At 38.3% G+C, this 19,293-nt stretch overlaps 1 protein-coding gene across 2 annotated transcripts in view; it reads right to left on the bottom strand.

The window, feature by feature from the left end:
• Positions 1–5,558: 5,558 nt before the first annotated feature.
• VPS50 (VPS50 subunit of EARP/GARPII complex) overlaps positions 5,559–19,293 on the bottom strand; it is a 78,884-nt gene continuing 65,149 nt past the window's right edge. For both annotated transcript variants that reach the window (XM_013187007.3, XM_013187009.3), the window contains 6 exons: positions 16,111–16,259; positions 14,879–14,975; positions 14,570–14,728; positions 12,035–12,156; positions 8,840–9,029; positions 5,559–6,307 (listed from right to left, as the gene is read on the bottom strand). In XM_013187007.3, the coding sequence (XP_013042461.2) occupies positions 6,188–6,307; positions 8,840–9,029; positions 12,035–12,156; positions 14,570–14,728; positions 14,879–14,975; positions 16,111–16,259 (837 nt within the window). In that variant the 3' untranslated portion in view covers positions 5,559–6,187. The remainder of the gene's footprint in view (positions 6,308–8,839; positions 9,030–12,034; positions 12,157–14,569; positions 14,729–14,878; positions 14,976–16,110; positions 16,260–19,293) is intronic.

Below are 19,293 nucleotides of genomic sequence, written 5' to 3'. Positions count from 1 at the left end.
TCAGAAGAAGGAACGTGCAGGAGCTATAAGGAAAACAGTACCTAAAAAGCCCGAGGCAGAGGGAAGGCACTTTTCTTCTCTGCGAAGACGTAATGGTTCAGCTTCCCTGGGGTTAAGTCACTGATCCCCGTTGGAGCGAACAGCTCTCACACACATAACCACGGCCTTATAGCACTTCATTAAAAGTGGTAGATAACAGCATTTGTTTCACAGCTAGAGGAATAAAGTACAGGAGGACAAAACAAACTTCCCTACGCCAGGCATCAAGATGGAGCAGAATGTGAATCAGAGCCCAGGTGGCTCCGTGACCTGGCCGTTGGAGCATGCAGCATCCCTAAACGTTACCAGTGTGCAACCCAGCAGGAGCTCTTTCTGCTGGGCCAGGGCTGCTCTGAACAGCAAAAGTTCCCTTAATGCAAACGGGCAAAAACACCCAGAGCCCTGCGTCCTGCTGCAGAGATTTTGAGCGATAGAAAGCGGCAGTGAATACCTCACTAAACCCAAGCAGGTCTCTCATTTCCAGGACGAAGGCTCTGCAAACTCTCTGAAGCGAGCACCCTGTCAAACAGCACAAACACACCAGCAGAACTCCAGATTGTGGAGCAAGGGGGGAAGAAAGGGCTAACGGCATCATAGCTATGAGGCATTACTATTCATGGCACCAATTTTGTCTAGTTGAAATGTAGTGCATTATACAACACCCCTGAACGCTCAGCTGGTCAGATCATTTGGCTGCTTAAATATTCTATCAGCTCCCGAGGAGACAGATGTTGGCAGTTCAGGGCCAGGAAGCTGCTCCTGGTCAAACTCATTTACATCAACGACATTCTCCTACACTGCAAGAAATAAATGCTCATGAAAAGTCACAGGTGCTTAGTTAGCACTGTGCTAACCACTGCACCAGGCAATTGCGGTTCCTGCGTTTATCGAGGTTTCACGTTTCAAGGGAACAGCGAGCTGTCCTGGAGCAAGCCCTGCGTTCATCACTCTGATGTGGTAGCCCTTCAGCCTGATATCGCCCATCCTCTGACCCACGAGTTTCATGCATTTGGGGCCGGTATGGCCCTGGGTAGCTAGGACAGCAAATGCAGCTATCCATCGGCTCCGCTTTAGGGCAGGCTCCATCATGCTCCGCCAGCAGTGCCTGGCCTGACGCTTATGGTATTTTTGGCAGGGTTGGAGCAAATCTTCAGCAGGCTCCCCCACCACGCTTCATAAGGCAGCACACAGCAGGAGCAGACAAACCCAGCAGCAGTGGGAGCAGCACAGTAACCCCAGGTATACTCGGTGCTCGTAACTCAGCCCCTGGGTATGACCCCGTCCCCGTGGACACCAGTTACACACACAGGAAGACACCTCTGCAGGGGCTTCAGTGACAGATATTAACGTAAGTGATAGCAGAGTAACCAATGGTTAGTTGCTTACTGCTGAATTTGGCCATTTTTGTCCCCAAATTCGTTGCTGAATTGCATTGCACACCAAGCTGCATGTGTGTACGTATTTGCACTATAATACACACCTGGGTTTCAAAGGGAACGTCTTTGTGGTGCAGAGTCTACATGAAATCCCTGCATCTGTCTGAAAGCAGCTGCAGGACAATCCCAATGATTTCTTTCCTGTACAAGTATTCATTTTATTTTAAGGCTGAGGTGATGTTTTTATTCTTTACTGAAATACAAGGAATGTATTTACTTTTTAGTTCTGAATAGTCACACTTCCAAATAAAGTCTATGGGAGATAAAATGCAGGAGGTACGTACAACTCCGAACCTTTGATTTACTTATAAAAAGCTGCCGAAATAGCTGCAGTCATTTTGCATATCCACTCATCTGTTAATTTTGTGCCTAGTTCAGAGGCATTTCACTGCACCTTTTCCCCTAGATCTTTAGCTTGCTCATACATTTTGCTTTCCAAAGATCAATACACGTTGTTTGACAGCTTTAAATCCAGCAATATTGAAATCTATGCAAATTAACCTAGACATAGACGCAGATCTGTACACCCCTGCTCTGAAAGTTGTTTTTCCTTTCACATATGTACCCAGACCGAAAGTTTCAGACCAATCAGGCAGAGCTGAGGGCTAATGGAGGTACGACATTTAACAGCACAACCGAACAGATTCAAATTCAGTTCACATCCAACTGGTTAAGCTTTAGCTTAAGCATCTGATTTTTTGGACAGGACAGAATATGCCAGAATAGCAATGGATGCACCACACTTACCTCCTTACGAGATTCTCAAATATGCACTTTATCATATAGCATATGATTGATTTAATGCCTATTAAAAACAAATGAAAAACCACACAGATCTGTCAGGCCTTTAGTGCAGTTTAAAGGTGCTGCCTCACATCATGCTCTGGGATCTCATGGAAGAGCAGGAGGAGATCCTTAAAAACTGACTCCCTGCTGTGATGAAAAACAGCTCTGGCTCTGCAAAAACAAGGCCTCCAGAAATCTCCTTAAATAGCCAGCAAGCATGGAAACTTTGCAGTTTGCAAACTATGTTATTTCCTTACTTGCACCATAACCGTGGTGTCTGGTGCAATGTTTAGTTTTTACGCGATGCTGTTTCAAGCAGTGGTTATAAATAAAATAGATACTATCACCCACACACAATAAATCCGCATTTTTTGTCCATCTATGTTTGCACCATTTATAATATAGCAGGTGCCTGCTCACATTCAGTCTTTCAAGGATTTTTGTAGGAGACAGCACTATTTATCAATCCTTTTTTTTTTTTTTTAACTGCCTTTATTTAAATTTCATGTTACCAAAGCACAGCTTGGGATACAGAAATTTCATAAACATTAACCACGAGCGAGTTCTCAAGCAGAAAGACCCCAATATAGCACTTTCATAGGAAAGTCTGTAATTGCGTGTGCTCCGCGGCAGCAGGACGACCCACGTCCAGAGCTTTGCATTAAATAAATCCACCTTTGGTACCATGAGAGATGCCTTGGCCATTCACATCTGTGAAAGCTGAAGGGGGAGGCCAACCTTTCACGGACAGCCTTGAGATAGCCACAGATCACTCTTCCCTTTTTCTCCCCTAAAGGGGAATGGAACACAGAAGGAAGAGTGTTTACAAGCTATAATCTACACCTCACATTTAGACGTCACTAAGCAAGGCAAGACTCTACACGTGGGAAGACTCTCACACAGGGAAAAGTGAGCCCAGAATAGTCAATCACCTGGAAATGTAGCTATTTGTCTAAAAGGTGGAGGGTTCAAGCCCCTGCTCACATCAGACACTGGACCTTACACGTGGCAGCGGGGTGCTCTTCACCCTATTCCATCAGCTGAAGCACTGCTGGTCCAAGCTGGTCTTTCCCGTCAATGCCATTCTGCTTTGAGTAATTAAACCTAATCTGTAGCACGGCATCTTGCACCAGGTCACACCAACCATCCAGTTTCCCCCTATTTTTGTCCCAGTTGCTGTTTCTTCTGAGACTATCGTAACTGTTAGTTGCAACAGAGAAGCCAACTGTAGGCAAGCCAGCGTAAGCGGATCAGGGCAGACACAGGCTTTGCCTAACCAAAGGCTTGAAAATTAGTCATCTGTGCTGCAGCTGAACTTGGAGGATATCAGAGCACTCAGTGAGGGACAGGATTTAAATTCTTCATTAGGCTAAAGGACTGACAGATGAATCATCCACCCCTGCAGTGCTGGTCATCCTCCTCGGGGATGACTGAAAGAAATCATCTTCTATTATTAAAGTATTCCAAACCCCTCTTCCAAAACACAAAGAACGTTTTAGACCATACTCTCCATTATAAAAAGCAGTAAAAACAGAGGCTTTTTATTCCATAGGAGAATGAAGAGTTAGAGAGATGCTCAAAAACAAATGGTTTGTGAGGAATTGTCATACCAGAGGGCAGAAGCTACTAAACAGTAAATTAATAATTCTACATTCAGCCAAAACTTGATTTATCACTCACTCAGGACTAAGCAACCTGTACACCATTAAGCTACATATAGCTTCTTCCTTAGAATCAATAATACGCAGTAAGTGGAGGCTTCCAAGGCATATACAAAAGATCAATATTGTTTCACAGGTTTAATACTACACCTTACACATTTTATTATTTGGGAGCTTAAAAATGAGCCAATCTACAGCTACCCTACACACACACACAAAGTTCCTTTCTATGATTCATGCAATTGCTCACCTCCTTCCTTGACCCTACACTCCTTTCAGTGCTTGCACTCCTACCTTTCGGTAAGCAATCAAATTACAGCAACCTAAAGAGTTCAGAACAAATTAACCATGTGCTCAGTTCACCAGAGCTATGGTAAAGTTATTTAAATTCCTTTTTTCAGCCACGAGAAGGAAATTGAAGCAGATTTTACACTAATTGTCTCTGACACATTTCTGTTTCTTCCAAGAGCTCTTGTTCAGGATCTGACTTCAGGGCAGATACAGTGACGCAAAAGTCTCCACTTTTAAAATGAACTACACTTTTTTTTTTTTTTTGAATGACCTTTTTAATGCAGGTAGAAGTGATTCAGCTTGAACACATACATTGACACTCTGCTAAACAAGTTTTCGACAGAACTCAGACTGACAGCATGGTGTGTACAGAACGGAGCTAAATCTTGTTTTAAATCTTATCTCCTTTAAAATACAGGTGAAAAAGGGAGTTGAATGCTACATGATCAAAATTTCAAATAGCAATTCTACTGTTCTGCTAAAACTGTATACAGGCTTTCCAGGAACTTGCACAACAATGCTCAGACCACTTCTGAAAATGAAATTAAACTACAGAAAAGGACAATTATCACAGTTCCACGAAACAGTTTTCTGTCACTAGGTACTGCTGTCTTTCAGTAAGTGCCGATTCTTATATTTGAATTAACAAGTAAAATGGCAAGTATGAAGCCCAAATTGAGAAGTTACCATGTCATATACATTAGTGGATTGCATCCTTTGTACATTATTTTACCTGTTAGCTCATTACTAGCATATTTCTTTTTAAAAGGCCTGAGAGGATTACAAACAAAATTATCATGTGATTAAAAAAAAAGTCTAAAACGTATACTGAAAAACAAAAAGATGGAACAGAATTTGAGTGCATTAGGAAAGTCTTAATGAATATCAAGGTCTTTATTTTAGTTAGTTCAAACTATTTCAGGAGTCCTTCTGGTTCTGCCACGACAGTATCTGAGCAGTCTCCAGGTATCTTGTGTACAAGCAATATTGCAAGAAAGTAAAAATATACTCAAAAATGCAGGTCCCTCTGCTGAAAGGAAAACTGAAAACCTCAGTAGTCGGTGATGCTTTAACAAGTTGACTTTTAGGACAAATACCCAGCCAAACAATTTTGATGTGCTCAGGATCACTCCAGCTCAGGTCTACAGCAGAACATAGTAAGATAATCCACCCAAAACAAGCCCGACGTTACTATTCCTACTCCCTGGCATTATTGTTTTGGGAACAGGAAAGACTGGCAGGGGCACAAAAGGGAAGTGACATGAGAGGAACAACACTAATTTCTATTCTAAGTGACATTTTGTGTTGTTGAATTAGGCAAATAAAGTCTCACAAATAACTCATATTAGTGTACAGTATTTATTACCTTCCATTAATCTGAAACCAATCATTTTGATATGGCTAAATTAATTCTGAAATAAACATTTTTAAATACATAAGTTGATGAGAGACTTCAACATGAGAGCGTTTAATTGATCTGTACTCTTAACCCACATGCAAGGTATGTCATTCAAAGATATCATACATTTCCTTTCATTTTACACTGGTCCATAATAAAGCACAAATTCTCAGGAGGGAAGCAGTGAGGGAAAAAAGCATATTTTCAAGTAGCCCTTTTATTAAAAAAGGAGCATCAACTATATATTAAGCCAATGTGTTTCTCTCTGATTTTGATTTTACTTACAGTATACAGTTTTGCAAAATATACAGCTTACCAATGATACACAAAGAGAAGCCCTTTCTTAGGGGCAAGTAACAAAAAAAAAAAAACAAAAAACAGAAAAGGATTCTACAGGTTAAAAAAGTCATATTTTAGAACATTATGCCAATTCAGAGAGTCTCCATTGCTGGTAAGAAAGGTCATGCACAATGTTTTTTTTAAGAGAATGTTGTCATTAGTCCATGAGAGATTTGTCTGCATGCTTCACATGAACAGAAAAAGGTACAAGTCGCAAGGGAAGTAACTCTCTCCAGTTATCTTTTAGGCCTGTCTATGTCATCAATAGCAGCCAGCAGCTTCTGTCTTGCCTTCTTGTTGATGTGGGATCCCAGACAAACATTCACCAGATTTGTCAAGTGCTTAGTGGAATATTCCTGGCAAATAAAAGCAGATTATGTTATGGCAAACAGAATAAAAACAGCGGATAAAGATAGAAAACTAAAAACCAGACGTACACACTGTGGACTTTTCAGCTGATAGTAGCAGTTGGTACACAAGGGAGACTTAAAGCAGTAGTTAAGTCGGGTTTGGAGAGTTTTCATAGCTGAGACAGAGAAGTACGAAATTGTATTTTGCTACATGGCAGATTACAACGGAAAATGCCTACAATTTTAGTAGTGTTGGACTAAGTTCACAGAAAGTAATACTTAAGTATTAAAATCATTTTTAATATATCTTCCATTCTTTGGGAGGTGTGGTCAGAAATAAAAATATGCAAATGATAAATTTTTAAACACAAAACCATTTTTTTAACAAGCTGTGACAAAACTTGATGATTTTTTATTTTGATGTCTCATTTCTGATAAGCTTCTAAATACTTCTCTCCAAAGGGTATTCAAACACCATTAATTTCAGTACATGATAAAGGAGGAAAAAATTGCAAAAATGTTAAGAGAAAAATTCTTAACACCTGTCAAAACACCACATTTGCCAATACTACCTTTACCCTTAAACACCATCCAAACTGTAGCTTCCACCAGTGTGTTTAAACAAGAGCTTTTCCATATGGATCACCAAATGACAGCTCATAGTCTCTCTCATAGCTTCAGGTTTAACAAGAAAAATGATATTACCAAAGTATTTATTTCATCCATTTGTAGCTAGATTTAAAGTAATTGCAAAATACTCTAAATTATCTCTAAATGCTCCATTTTAAAAGACTTTCCACTTTAACGGTGGACCAGCTCCAACAGCATGCAACTATTACCTACTATTAGTCCTGTTATGGTTAGGTTCTGCTACCATGAAAGAATGCTAAATGCTTTCAGAACACAAATGAAGACTTCTCTCAGACAGCAATGTTGATCCTGATTCAGTTTTATTAGTTGAAGGAAGAAAAAGCAATGATTTTTCTCCACTGTGCCTTAAAATTTAGTTGAAGCAATCCACTCCTAAAGGCCTAATTTCAAATTGTATTCTTAATGATCCATTTGTGCACTTTGGCATATTCAAAACAGAATACAAAAATTTTCAACTTCACTGAAGGTTAGAGGTTCATCACGGGAAATTTGGCTCAACTACTTCAGATCATTTTTGTAGCCCCATTTTTAGCAGCATTTAGCGTACTTATGCTCGTCCCATGCATACATGTTTAAATGCTTCCTGGTATATGAACTACAGCAAGAAACCAGAAGGCCCAGTTGGCAAGCGTCTTTACTGTAATACTGTAGGGTGGAGTTACGGAAAGATTTTTGATTATCTTATGAAAATTTGCTATTTCAAATCATGTTGTACTAGCTTTAGCTATGAGGCACTGATGGCTTCCAACTAAAATACAGTACACTTTTGCAGAGCTCAAACCAAAAATGGATTATGCATATGCACTGATGATTTCGCCTTGTTGATTCACTTGAATAAAAGAACAACTTTTATAGGGACGGTGTCTGAAGAACACATTGATAAATGACTTCAGTTAACTCTTAAGCTTGTAAATGGCAACTACCTACAGCAGAAGTATCTTCACAAGTGAAAATAAGCACTGAAAATACCAGATAGGGACATACTGAAGAAATCTTACATTCCCACTTTAAAAAAATAATAAAAATTTGTAATTTGGGGGATTGGACTAGATGATCTTTCAAGGTCCCTTCCAATCCCTAGCATTCTGTGATTCTGTAAGATTCATTGAGCTACCAAGTCTCTCCACCATCCAATGCAGCCTTGGTCTTTAATGAACCACTGTTAATAGATTGCCCAGATGCTCCACAGAGCACTGACTGGCCGTGATTTGCCAGATCTAAAATCCATTTTCAGCCTGTAAATTCCCTGACAATGAAGACTACCAAATAGCTTTCCTTAAGAGCTGCATACACCAATGCAGGTGTTTCCTCTTCCTTGTTGCTGTTCTAACCTCACAGTTGATTTAGATAAAAGTTTGGGTCATTGCTTAGGCTATGAAACAGAGTTCACAGTGTATATAGGCTTCAGGTGCCTGGGACCCAGCTGCTTCTTTTGCTGTAGCAGACCAGAGTTGCTACCTAAGGAGTGGAAAAAACTTTTCTTTGGATTCGATTCATCTCAGAACCCCGGGTAGATTACTGCTCATACATATAAATCATAGCACATCTTTCCAGGATGAACTCTTATCAACTAAAGAAATATGGCATTGACCTAGTAAAGGTAAATAGTAGTAATAGCAAATAAATTTGTATTTTCCTTTTGGTCAAAAGTATGACAATTATTATTAATGAACAGCTTGCAAAGTCTCTGTTCGTACTCCTTGCAAATATATATTAACTTCATATGATGATAAACATATACATACACACATCCATATTGCATCCCATACAATTTCATTATAACACATTAATATACACATGCATATGAGCATATTCATTTTTAACACACAGAAGAATTGGTCATTTAGAGTTGTTAGAGTTGTAAAAGAATACAAATTTTACTCTTACCCTGTGCTCTTTTATCCAGCGCTCCATGTCATTTTCTGTTAAGTAGTATGCTTTAATGTAGGTCTCCACAAATTCTTTATCTGGAATGGGCCTAATGTCTGTTAACTTTTCTAGTTTCATTAAGAACTGTTGAAAGTCCAGTTGCATCAAGGCACGTCCTTCATTGCTGCATTTCTTTACATTAGCATAACTGAAAAGAAGAACACAGTGGAAAGTAACAATTAGAAGGAAATAGAAATGAATCTTACTTCTCAAAGCTGTTTAACGTAGCCGTTCAAACCTTGAGGAGGAACATAATTAAGGTTTTAAGTTAAAAACAGACAAGAATGCCTCTCAGGATTTTTGATGCAGTTTTTATTTGCATTAGTATAATATGTTTTAGTTCCCCTCATAGAACAGAAACCCACAATATGCAGTAATACTAAAACAAACAAAAACAAAAACAAACAAAAAACACACACAAAAGCCACTAAAAATCCTACATTGAACAGAATAAAAGTGGGATAAAGGAAATGAAATCAGTATTGATCAGCATACTAGACAGTGGCTCTAGTCAAGTGATCATGATCATTGAAATCTGAAATGAAAGGTACCATGGCAGTTTTAGGAATGATCAACAGGAGCCTCCTGAACTAACTCTGGAAGCATCAGAGACAGGTACAAACCTGTCCAAAACCACATACAACAACCAAATGATAAAAGGTGGCAGCACTGGTTAATCTCTGTGAGAAGTTAATGGTTTGATGAGAACAAATTGACAGAAAACTAGTGATAGGTTTGAGCTCAAAGAAGAAGAAACAGTAGATGAGCTTAGGGCAGGGAAATACTAGGAGGGATTCCTGGGGGGTGATAGGCAACAAACTAAGGAAACAATCTTTTTAAACAGAAGAGAAACTGCATTTGTCAAGATCAAAGAAAATGACACCAATATCCTAAACACTGCCAACTTCAATTGTGCACAGGAAATAAAAGAAAAAAGCCTTCATTTAGGGCACGATGTCTTGATAGACTTAATCCAGCTTCCCCATAGGCTGCTGCCAGAAGTGACAATCCTGTCCCAGTGTTTTCACTCTTCCCTTGCAACAAATTTAAAGCAAGACGAGTATTCAATTAGGATCAACTTCATAAACCGATGATTATACAGTTCTAAAATTATTAGTTCTGATGCGCAGGAGGCAGCAGAAAGATCCAGGTGGAAACTGAATATACAGAAAGATCAAGTTAAGAATAAGAAGAAATTGCATCCTTACAGTTAGTACACAGAAAAAATGTGCAAAGGATACAAAGTAACAGACAATCTAATGGAGAAAAGTAGAAGGTAGAAGAATGACGAGTTGATATGTGAGCATTCTAAGAGAGGCTAAGAATAGGTTTCAAAGCTTTTAACCATGTTGATCCTAGATATGACAGCTAAAAATCCATTAGAATGTTGACCACACAAATTTTAGATATGCAAGTTATTCACAGTGAGGTGAATGCTGATTTTGCATTTGCAGAATGCAGAAGTGGCAAAAAGCAGAAACAGAGACAAAAAGAGAAGGGGACAAAGGCACTAGTCTTCTGAAACTCCACATAAGGTTGGAACGATGATTCCCAACAGGACATACCACAGAAGCACTTCAAGAAGCCAGATGGGAAACAGGAGAGAACGCAAAATCAGGAGAAAGGGCAGGGCAAAATGTCGAGAAGGCTATGCTGAAGATAAATCTTCACTCAGTGAAGAGCTTGATGAAAGCCAGTTGGCTGGCTGACTAGAGGAGAAACACCTTCCATTCCTTCATGCAATTTAGAGACAAAAGATGTTATGAAGGTATTCAGAAAGTCAATTGTTCAGAATCCCTTTCCCAGTTTCCAAAAGAAAGTAGAACATGTGTGAGGAAAAAAAAAGAAATGGGCAAAAATGAGAAATTACAGGCAGATAATTGGGAGACAGTAACGAGAGGTCTTTACACTCTAAGAAAGGGCATAGGGAATACTGATCATATCAGCAAGGTATTCCCAGTCCACTCTTACCAATCTGGGTGAAGGTAAAGCCACATGTTTCATGGTACACCACAAATGTGAACTAAAACTGCAGGCTGGAAAAAGACATATGAGTGATGAACCTCACAGCTAAGAATTACATAGTTTGTGACCACTGAATTCACAAAATATGAGTAAAATTGTGAAGTAAGGGAAAGAAACAAAGCCAAAACAGGCACAAGGACTGAGGCAGAATAGGTTGGTAGGAAATGGTGACGTTAGCCAGTTGAAAGGAAAGAAGGAGTAAGGGAGAAGACAGCTGTTTTTGTCTCATTTACTTTGATTTGAGGCATGATGTTAAAGTGGAAACTGAATGATCAAAAAGGAAGGATAGTTGTTTAGGACACGTCTTACGACGAAACTGCGAAGCTACAGGGAGGTCATAGCTGGATTTAGTCTCCCTGAAGATGAAATTGATCTCTCAGAGACTGCAAGAGGAGGAAAGGAAATAGGCGTGAATTTAAATGTGATGGCTTGACAGAAGCAGTGGAAGCTGGTGATTCATAATAGACAGCTAACACTTGGAGAACAAGGATGTTGTTGGGGCCCTAAATTAGAGAAAACAGCAGAAGAGTGGGATGGAAAGAAATGAAACAGGCAGTAGGAAGTGTAAAGTAGGAAGGTAAAGATATCCAAGAAAGATACATGTAAACAGAAGCTGGAAGAGTGAAAGACAGCACATATTTAACAATGCAGAAGATGACAACACAGACAGGTAGCAAGTGGACAAAACCACAAAAATAAATGCAGCAGATGAAAAGACTGCAATACTCAGGCTACAATATTGCTCCTGAGAAGACTGGGACACTGATGGTGAGGTAGGAATGAGCAAAGCATAGCAGTTCCTGGCTAAGGTGTTTGAGTCCACATTTACCAAGCCAACTAGGATACCTCTCTGTTTCTGATGAAACTGAAAGGCTCCTGCTCCACGGCTATCCTAAGGCAGGTATCCTAAGGTTGTAAGCAAGGGCTGACAGCTTTCTTCCTTGCAACTGGCTTTCTTCCCAGCAGCGATAAACAGCATCACCATAGAGATGCTGCAATCACGCTTTAGCCCCTTAAACTCAACTGCTTACCAGTGCATTGCAAAAATTAGAACCCTTAAAACCATGATATAAGCATTATAATAACAGACATATTTACCCAAGACCAAGACTTCTACAAACTACTTACCCTTCCACAAGAGTTCTATTAGCTAAGCGAATGCAGTGCTCCCAAAGGATATTTGAGACCGGCAGTGGAATACGAACTCTCTTAGATACTTCATTCAGCCTTCTGTTAAATTCTTCAAATTCCTGATGAAATATGAAAGGTCATTACTCCATCAGCATGAAAGAGACCATGCGTACATGCTTAGCAAAAAAAAAAAAAAAAAAAAGATATGCACATTAAAAAAAAAAACACTAAAAAATACGAGCAAAGCAAAGAAGCTTAATAGGCACAGACTATAGAGACAAGCCTGTGCAGAGAAGAAAGCATACCACATTCTAGTATACCATTCATAACATGACCTCAGTAATTTTATTTAAAAAATAAAAAACACTACTCTGGTTCTACAGAGGTGTAAGTAGTTCTCAGTGAAACTGAGACATCCAAAAATTAGCCAAGTATCTAATCCTTCAAATGCCATTCCATTGCCTCACTCTCTAAACTCATCTTTAACTTTCTGAAAGCCAATATACAGCCCCTGAAGAAAATCCAATGATAAGCTCTTTATCCCTCTAAATACCTGCCACATCAGCATTCAGAGAGAAGCTCAAAAATATAGTAACCATTTTTCATTCCTCAAACTTCTGCATTAGAAAGTTCTCAGGTGCTTTAGAAAGAACCAAGAGCACCCACTGAAAACAAACCATATCCAACAGTTTAGCTGGATACTGCATTTCTAGATAACAATTCAGACTGAAGGAAGGCACCTATTTCCACCTGAAACATCAATGGACTGGATGGACTTGAGCTGTTACTATGAGTGACAAACTAGTCATAACTGCAATTAATTACTGCTACAATGATTTTTGTGACTTACATAAAGTGAAATAGAAGTTGGCTGCAAGGAACTAATGCCTCTAACTTTTTAAAAAAATCAAATGACTTTAACATAAAGCAGATCTTGATAATGAACTAACTGCTCTGTATAACGAGCAAAACCAGTTTGTACTGCAGCCTATTAAGGCCATACTTGTTCAACAAAATGCTTTCGTTCCACAGCTGGAATCTCGCTTTTATCCTTTTCCCATCAAGAATTCAGCAAATGAACAAGAAAATAGCCACTCAGTTGGGAGTTTCAATGACTATTTTAAGTTAGTATCTGACCAAATAATTGGTGTTGAACACAAATTTTCTGAGAAATGTTGCAAGAGGAAGCAGGGTACCACCAATATCATGCCTTAACAGGCACAGAGATGACTCTTGTGAAGATGAACAGGCCTATCACTCAATGAAATGAAATGAGTCAATGAATAGCAATGAAATTCTTGAACAATGCTCTTTTCCCAATTTATCCACTTCCATACATACTATATGACTGAGTAAGGAATTCTGCATATGCGCACACATGGCTAAAAGCAGTTGGCTATTATGTTAAACGTTTTGTTTACATCTGACACTCCTGGAGTCACGCAACAAATCACTAATTGCTAAGTAGTAATCTAAAAGCCTCTGTAAAAACTATTATTAGCTATATAACATAGAGGCCAGAAATTCAAAAAGGTTTTAAATTGCATTAGCTCTGATTGCCCTGAAGCAAATTCATCAGCAGTTGCACACTCACAGAAGGGAAAGTTCTACTGTAGTGACCAAATACTGTAAGTACAAACTGATTTCAAAAAGCCACAGCAGCAAAAAGAAGGGTAGTCACAGAGATTAAGAGAAATTCACTGCAGTCTCCCTTCTTTTCTTTTTTTTTTGAAGCAGAGAATAGCTGTAAAGTACAAAAGTGTAATCAAATCTGTTATTCAATACAGATGCTTTCTCTGTGATACATACCTCATAGATCTTTAGATTAATTTTTTTTAGTTTCCCTGTGAGATTTACTATAATTCCAGAACTTCCTTCTAAAGACCTTTATAAATATAGTTTAGGCATAAATAAAAATCTAACAAAGGACTGTCACAAGAATTCGTTCCATATGCCATAAGATATGGCAATTGTATAACCACTTCTACTGAATGCAATTGAGAAGTTGGCTGAATAACTTCTCATTTAGCTTCCTTTTAAAATGCTAACTTCTAAAGACATCAACTTCAATTAGATAGCATGCTATTATTAGTAGTGCTGGTTTGTCTGATAGCACCTGTGATACTGCTCAAAGACAACTGAAATCATTATGCAGAACCACAAACAGCCTTTGTTAAAACAAAGAAACACATCACTTCCTCAGGCCACTGTATTTTCCTATTTTTCTCAATGTTACTTCCATCTAATGGACATTTACCTTCTGTTCAGGACTTAGACATGAAACTCATTAACCTTTTGTGGTCACTTTCATCCACAACATAGTCAAAAAATCAGCACTGTGAAAACAAACATTAATGTATTCTGCTAGTAGCAAGAATAATAAAAATTCTGGACAGACCTCCATATAACAACTTACTATTTGTCAGGATGCTGTATAGCTCTAGTCATGCTGCTTTAATAGCTTTAGTGAACTATTACAGCAGTTTAATGTTTAAATAAGCTCTAGCACACTGTTTCTCAGAAAGTATTCACCTTTAAAAGAGCATCTACATATACATTGTGTTGTGACATGATTTCCTTCACATCCCATTTTACATTCGTCATGAGAAGCAGCATCTGTTCATAATCAATGGCTTTAGCAGCAACAATCCAATAAACTGGTTTGCGTAGTTCACTGGCAGTTGACACTGTCTGAAATCGAATAAAAAGAAAATTCAATTCAGTAAATTTCTGGCTAATAAGAGCAATTTATAACTATGGTGTACAAATATGGGTACCACACAGTACAAGTTCCAAACCTTCTGTTTTAAAAAAATCACCTGTGAATTACACAATTCTGACCTGAGAATAGAACTGCTGAAGAAAAGGCTTCTTAGCAGCTGGCATCACCGCATCAAGGTGAGGTTGAAGAAACTCAAACTGCTCAGCCAGAAATACCCTTTGAAAACAAAGGAAATTCACCATGAACTAAATGCAACATTTGGAATGCCTCTATACTTCTTTTCTACCACAGTTAAGATATTTGGCAATGATATGTAACCTTGGAAAATGTAATCCTGATAAGAACTGTACCATTTTTACGCTAACATGTCAATGTGTATTCTCAGTTCTGACAATTTTTAAATGTGATTGTGAACAAGAAAATGCTTCAATAAAAACACTAAGGCTTGAATAGCAACAATTCAGATTTCTATTTTACTCAGGATGTACTGCTAAAGTCTGATCCAAAGCCTAGTAAAATCAGTGGACAAGTGTCCCAGGAATTTCATATGGCAGGACAGGCTACATTAAAAAAATCCATTTCAGAATTTCAAAATAACATTCCAAGTTACGTACTTACTAGTGAACTTTTAAAAGACAGAAAACGAGATCAAATTCTTCAGCATGGGTAGGATTATTTTTTTATATATATATAGTAATGTAACAAAGTACATTTCTAACTAAGCATAAATGAACATTTAAAAAAAAATACAAACAACCTAATTTGGAAAAACATTTTAAAAACTAATTACTAATCTTTAACAGTGTCCTCTTCTGTGTGGGGAAAAAAAAATAAATCCTATCTGATTCTTACTACTATTCTGACCAAATAAAGAACATTTTGTAAGAGTTTTGCATTCCTCGCTCATTTAATCTCCTTTTCACAGGTAAACTTCCACCTGTTGCCAAGAATATCAGAAACAAAGCCAAGCCAATATGAACTATGCAGTTCTGAGTCTTATATTAAGTACTCAAATACTGATAGCTATGGTTTAAATGACGCACATATATTAAATACTCCCATTAGTCTCTTTAAAATTATTATTTTTTCCTGTAAGATTTGGCTTTGTAATATCACAAATTACTGGACCAGCTGCAGTAAAATTTCATTGCTTGTGCTTGCAGGTGGTAAATCAAATGATCAGGTGCTGGTACCTTTAATTAAAAAATTACCTCTGTTGCTCATTATTAAAATCACATTCAGAAGTAGGAATTTTTGACCTCTGAAGAAGGTTTTGGCATGTAATCACAATCTCTTAAATGATCCTTAGCTTCCTGTGACCACAAAACACAGTGTACAGTAAATAACCTACAAGGATTCCGTGGCTACCACTCTTTCTGCCAAACCATACAGCGAGTTGCCAGATGTCAGAACTACTAGATGACTGAGATGTGGGCTTGGCACCTTCTCCTTTCTCTCTTCAGCAGCTGTGAGAGTTCCTGTGGGATCACCAGAGACCTCCTAAAATAAAGAATTAAACAACTGAAAAAAACACAATTGACTGTAAAACAGCAAGAATGGCGGCAAGTGAGTAGTTTCAGATGGCTTCTTATCTGATAAAGGAACGTTTCTAATTTTATGATATAACTTAAATCAAGCCTGAATCCAAGGTGACAACCATGTTTTCTATTTCAACAGTATGGTGTTCAAACAAGTGAAAAATCACATCATGCAGATCAATATCTGTCTCAGAAAAGGAAAAAAAAAAATAGAACAAACTAATGCCCATACAGGCTTTAGCCCAACTGCCTATAGAGGGATTAAGTTCTCACCCCTGGATATAGTTTCTTCAATATGACAGCAAACAAAGAGACAAATCAAAGGAATATTATTCATGTGTGGGCTTAACCACTCCTGTGATCTGTGGCTAACTTAGGTAAAATACATATTATGTTTCTTTAAACAACGCTAAGTTACCATTCCAGCACAAGTTATATCCTGCAGACCACTCATTTGTAAAGAGCATGGAAGTATTCACAGCACCAGAAAAAACACCTCTAGATTTGACAAGTATAAATATCAGTTACAGCTAGAAAAGGAATCACAGAAGGAACAAATTTCCGGAGCTACCACAGCGGTCTAACCAGGTGTATAAATGTACACCACCTGATACTTACCTATTTGCCAATATCAGATCAGGACATGAAAACCAAAAAGTAGTTATGGCTTTACATTTATTAGTCATACTATGCTTACTGCTTACACACACTCTATAAAATATGGAAAGTGCTACAAAAGAAAAATGATACAAAACACAAATCAGGTGATGAAGATTGGCATGATGCAGCACTGATTTCTTAACTAAGAGCCTTCCATGTCCCTAGGATAAACATTCTGTGGCCAACAGGTGGTACGACAAAGCAGCCTGGTTCTATGATTCTAAGACATTACCTAACTCATTCCAAGCATCAGGATTGAGACAAGGAAAAATATACACTATAGAACTTGAAAAGCCAAGAGAGAAGGTACTGCATACAACAGATGAACACGTTAAAAGGGAGAAAGCAAAGTGTAGGTTATTCTGGCAGAAAAACCTGACAGGCCCATTGTGGTTATATTGCACCAATTAAAGGCGGAGCAGGAAAAAGTAATTATGTCAAGTTGAGTAAGGAGTTTGTGAGAAATTAAGTGATTCAGAATGAGCAGAAAAATCAGAACTTAAAATTCCTATAGACAAAGCAGCTCTAAAATGTATTTACAGACTGGATGAAAGCCAAGTCAAAAATTACATTAAGAACATAAGACAACTAGGAAGATGTTGTCGTCCAAGCTGCTAAAAACGGTTTGAGGTGCAGAGGACCAATGTCATTACTAGTTTGCAATGAAATACCTATGAGTATTCTGTTCATCTACCCCAAGTATCTCCCTTTTGGAAGCCACAGTATCAGTTAAGGCAGCTATTTGCATACAGAGGATATTCACAAATACTATCTATCTAATGGCAGTACCACGACTAAGAAATATTTTGTGAAGATAAAGAAGTTGCTAAGAGACAGATAAAATATGGCATCAGTTTCCCTTCCAAAACACCAATAATTATAGATCATGAACTGATCGATGCCACGTACCGACTTGGGTGCTTACTGGTCTCAGTGGATTAATTAACATGATCAGTATGCATCATGACTATTGCAAAAACACATTTCTGGTAGAAATGACAAGTGCAAGGACAGAATGTGTGCAGATCTTTCTACACATCCTGCTTGGGGAACTGACAGTGAGGAGAGACAAGCTGCACAGAAACAGACACTTGTTTCAATGTATTTGGCCTAAAGAAAGCAGCAGCTTACCATTATATATTGCTCTTCTTTTTCCCTTTTCATACATCCTGCTGGTATGAATGAAACAACCTATAGACTGCTATTTCTGGAGAATCCAAATTATCATCTCTGCTGTTGCACAGCAGTAATCTGTACTGAAGCTGTCTTATACTTGTTACAGAAAGGGCTGAATATGGAGTTGAGATGTACATATGAAGTTCAATACAACGTACCCAAACAAATTTTTGAAAGCCATTTTGTTTGTTTCATTACCTCTCAGAAAATGAAACTGCACCCTAATTCGGTTTAACACAAACACTTAAAGAACTTGCATTTTTTTTATTCGAGTTTGCCAGCAAGTATTTCCTGGAAGCTACTTGGTTTTGCTTTGACACACCAAATTTGTTACTCCGTCAGTGAGATCCCAGCACTCTTATACATTACTTACTATAACAAAACAAATACAGTTCTGCTCAAAAGGCCCCTTTTGTTTGTTTTTCACTAAACCTATTTCATTTGTTTGGCATAAGAAGTTTCACACCATAATTAAAGCACTGTCAATATTAGCAGTGCAGAGATTAACGTAAGCCATAGCTGGACAAAAACTCATCACTGGTGTATTTACAATGCTTTGAATCAGCTAGTACATTTAAAGCAGCAGCACCCAAAGAACATACTTGCTCAATCCTGCAAAGAGCTAAGCAAACAACTCCAAGATTGTTAGACTGAAGCATCATATATGACTCCTTCCATCATAGTCGTTTTGACTACCTTATACAAAACATTCAAGATTAAAAACATATTCATGTATCATAAGTAAAAGGGGCAGGGACAGATTCACTTCCAAATGAAATGCAGAGTTCTGAGTGGAGAAGGAGGAGTTTTGTTTGTTTGTTATTGTTTGTAAAATGTGGGATTACTGTAATATTAGTTCTATCAGTGCAGGACCAGCATATGGACATTGAACGTTCTGGATCACGGCTGAGGTGTCAGATCATTGCCCTGTGGTAAAGTGAGCATAGCTGAACACGTGTTTGTATTTCATCTTTTTCCTGTTCACAGTCTAAAACAGGAATTTAAACTGCAGGTGGACTTGCTGCAGTTTATAAAGTACAGTATAAAGTGGTTTCGCTGTGAGGTATTGCACTGTGAAACAGAGGAAGAGTGATTCAGCTATAGTTGAGTACTTACAGGGGACAGGACCCCCCAGCAGAAGCAAGGGGTATGTGATGCAT

The sequence above is a fragment of the Anser cygnoides genome, chromosome 2, assembly GCF_040182565.1.
Source record: "Anser cygnoides isolate HZ-2024a breed goose chromosome 2, Taihu_goose_T2T_genome, whole genome shotgun sequence".
NCBI classification, from domain to species: domain Eukaryota; kingdom Metazoa; phylum Chordata; class Aves; order Anseriformes; family Anatidae; genus Anser; species Anser cygnoides.
Note: the sequence above shows the minus strand (reverse complement) of the source record. Positions and strands in the feature narration are given on the sequence as shown.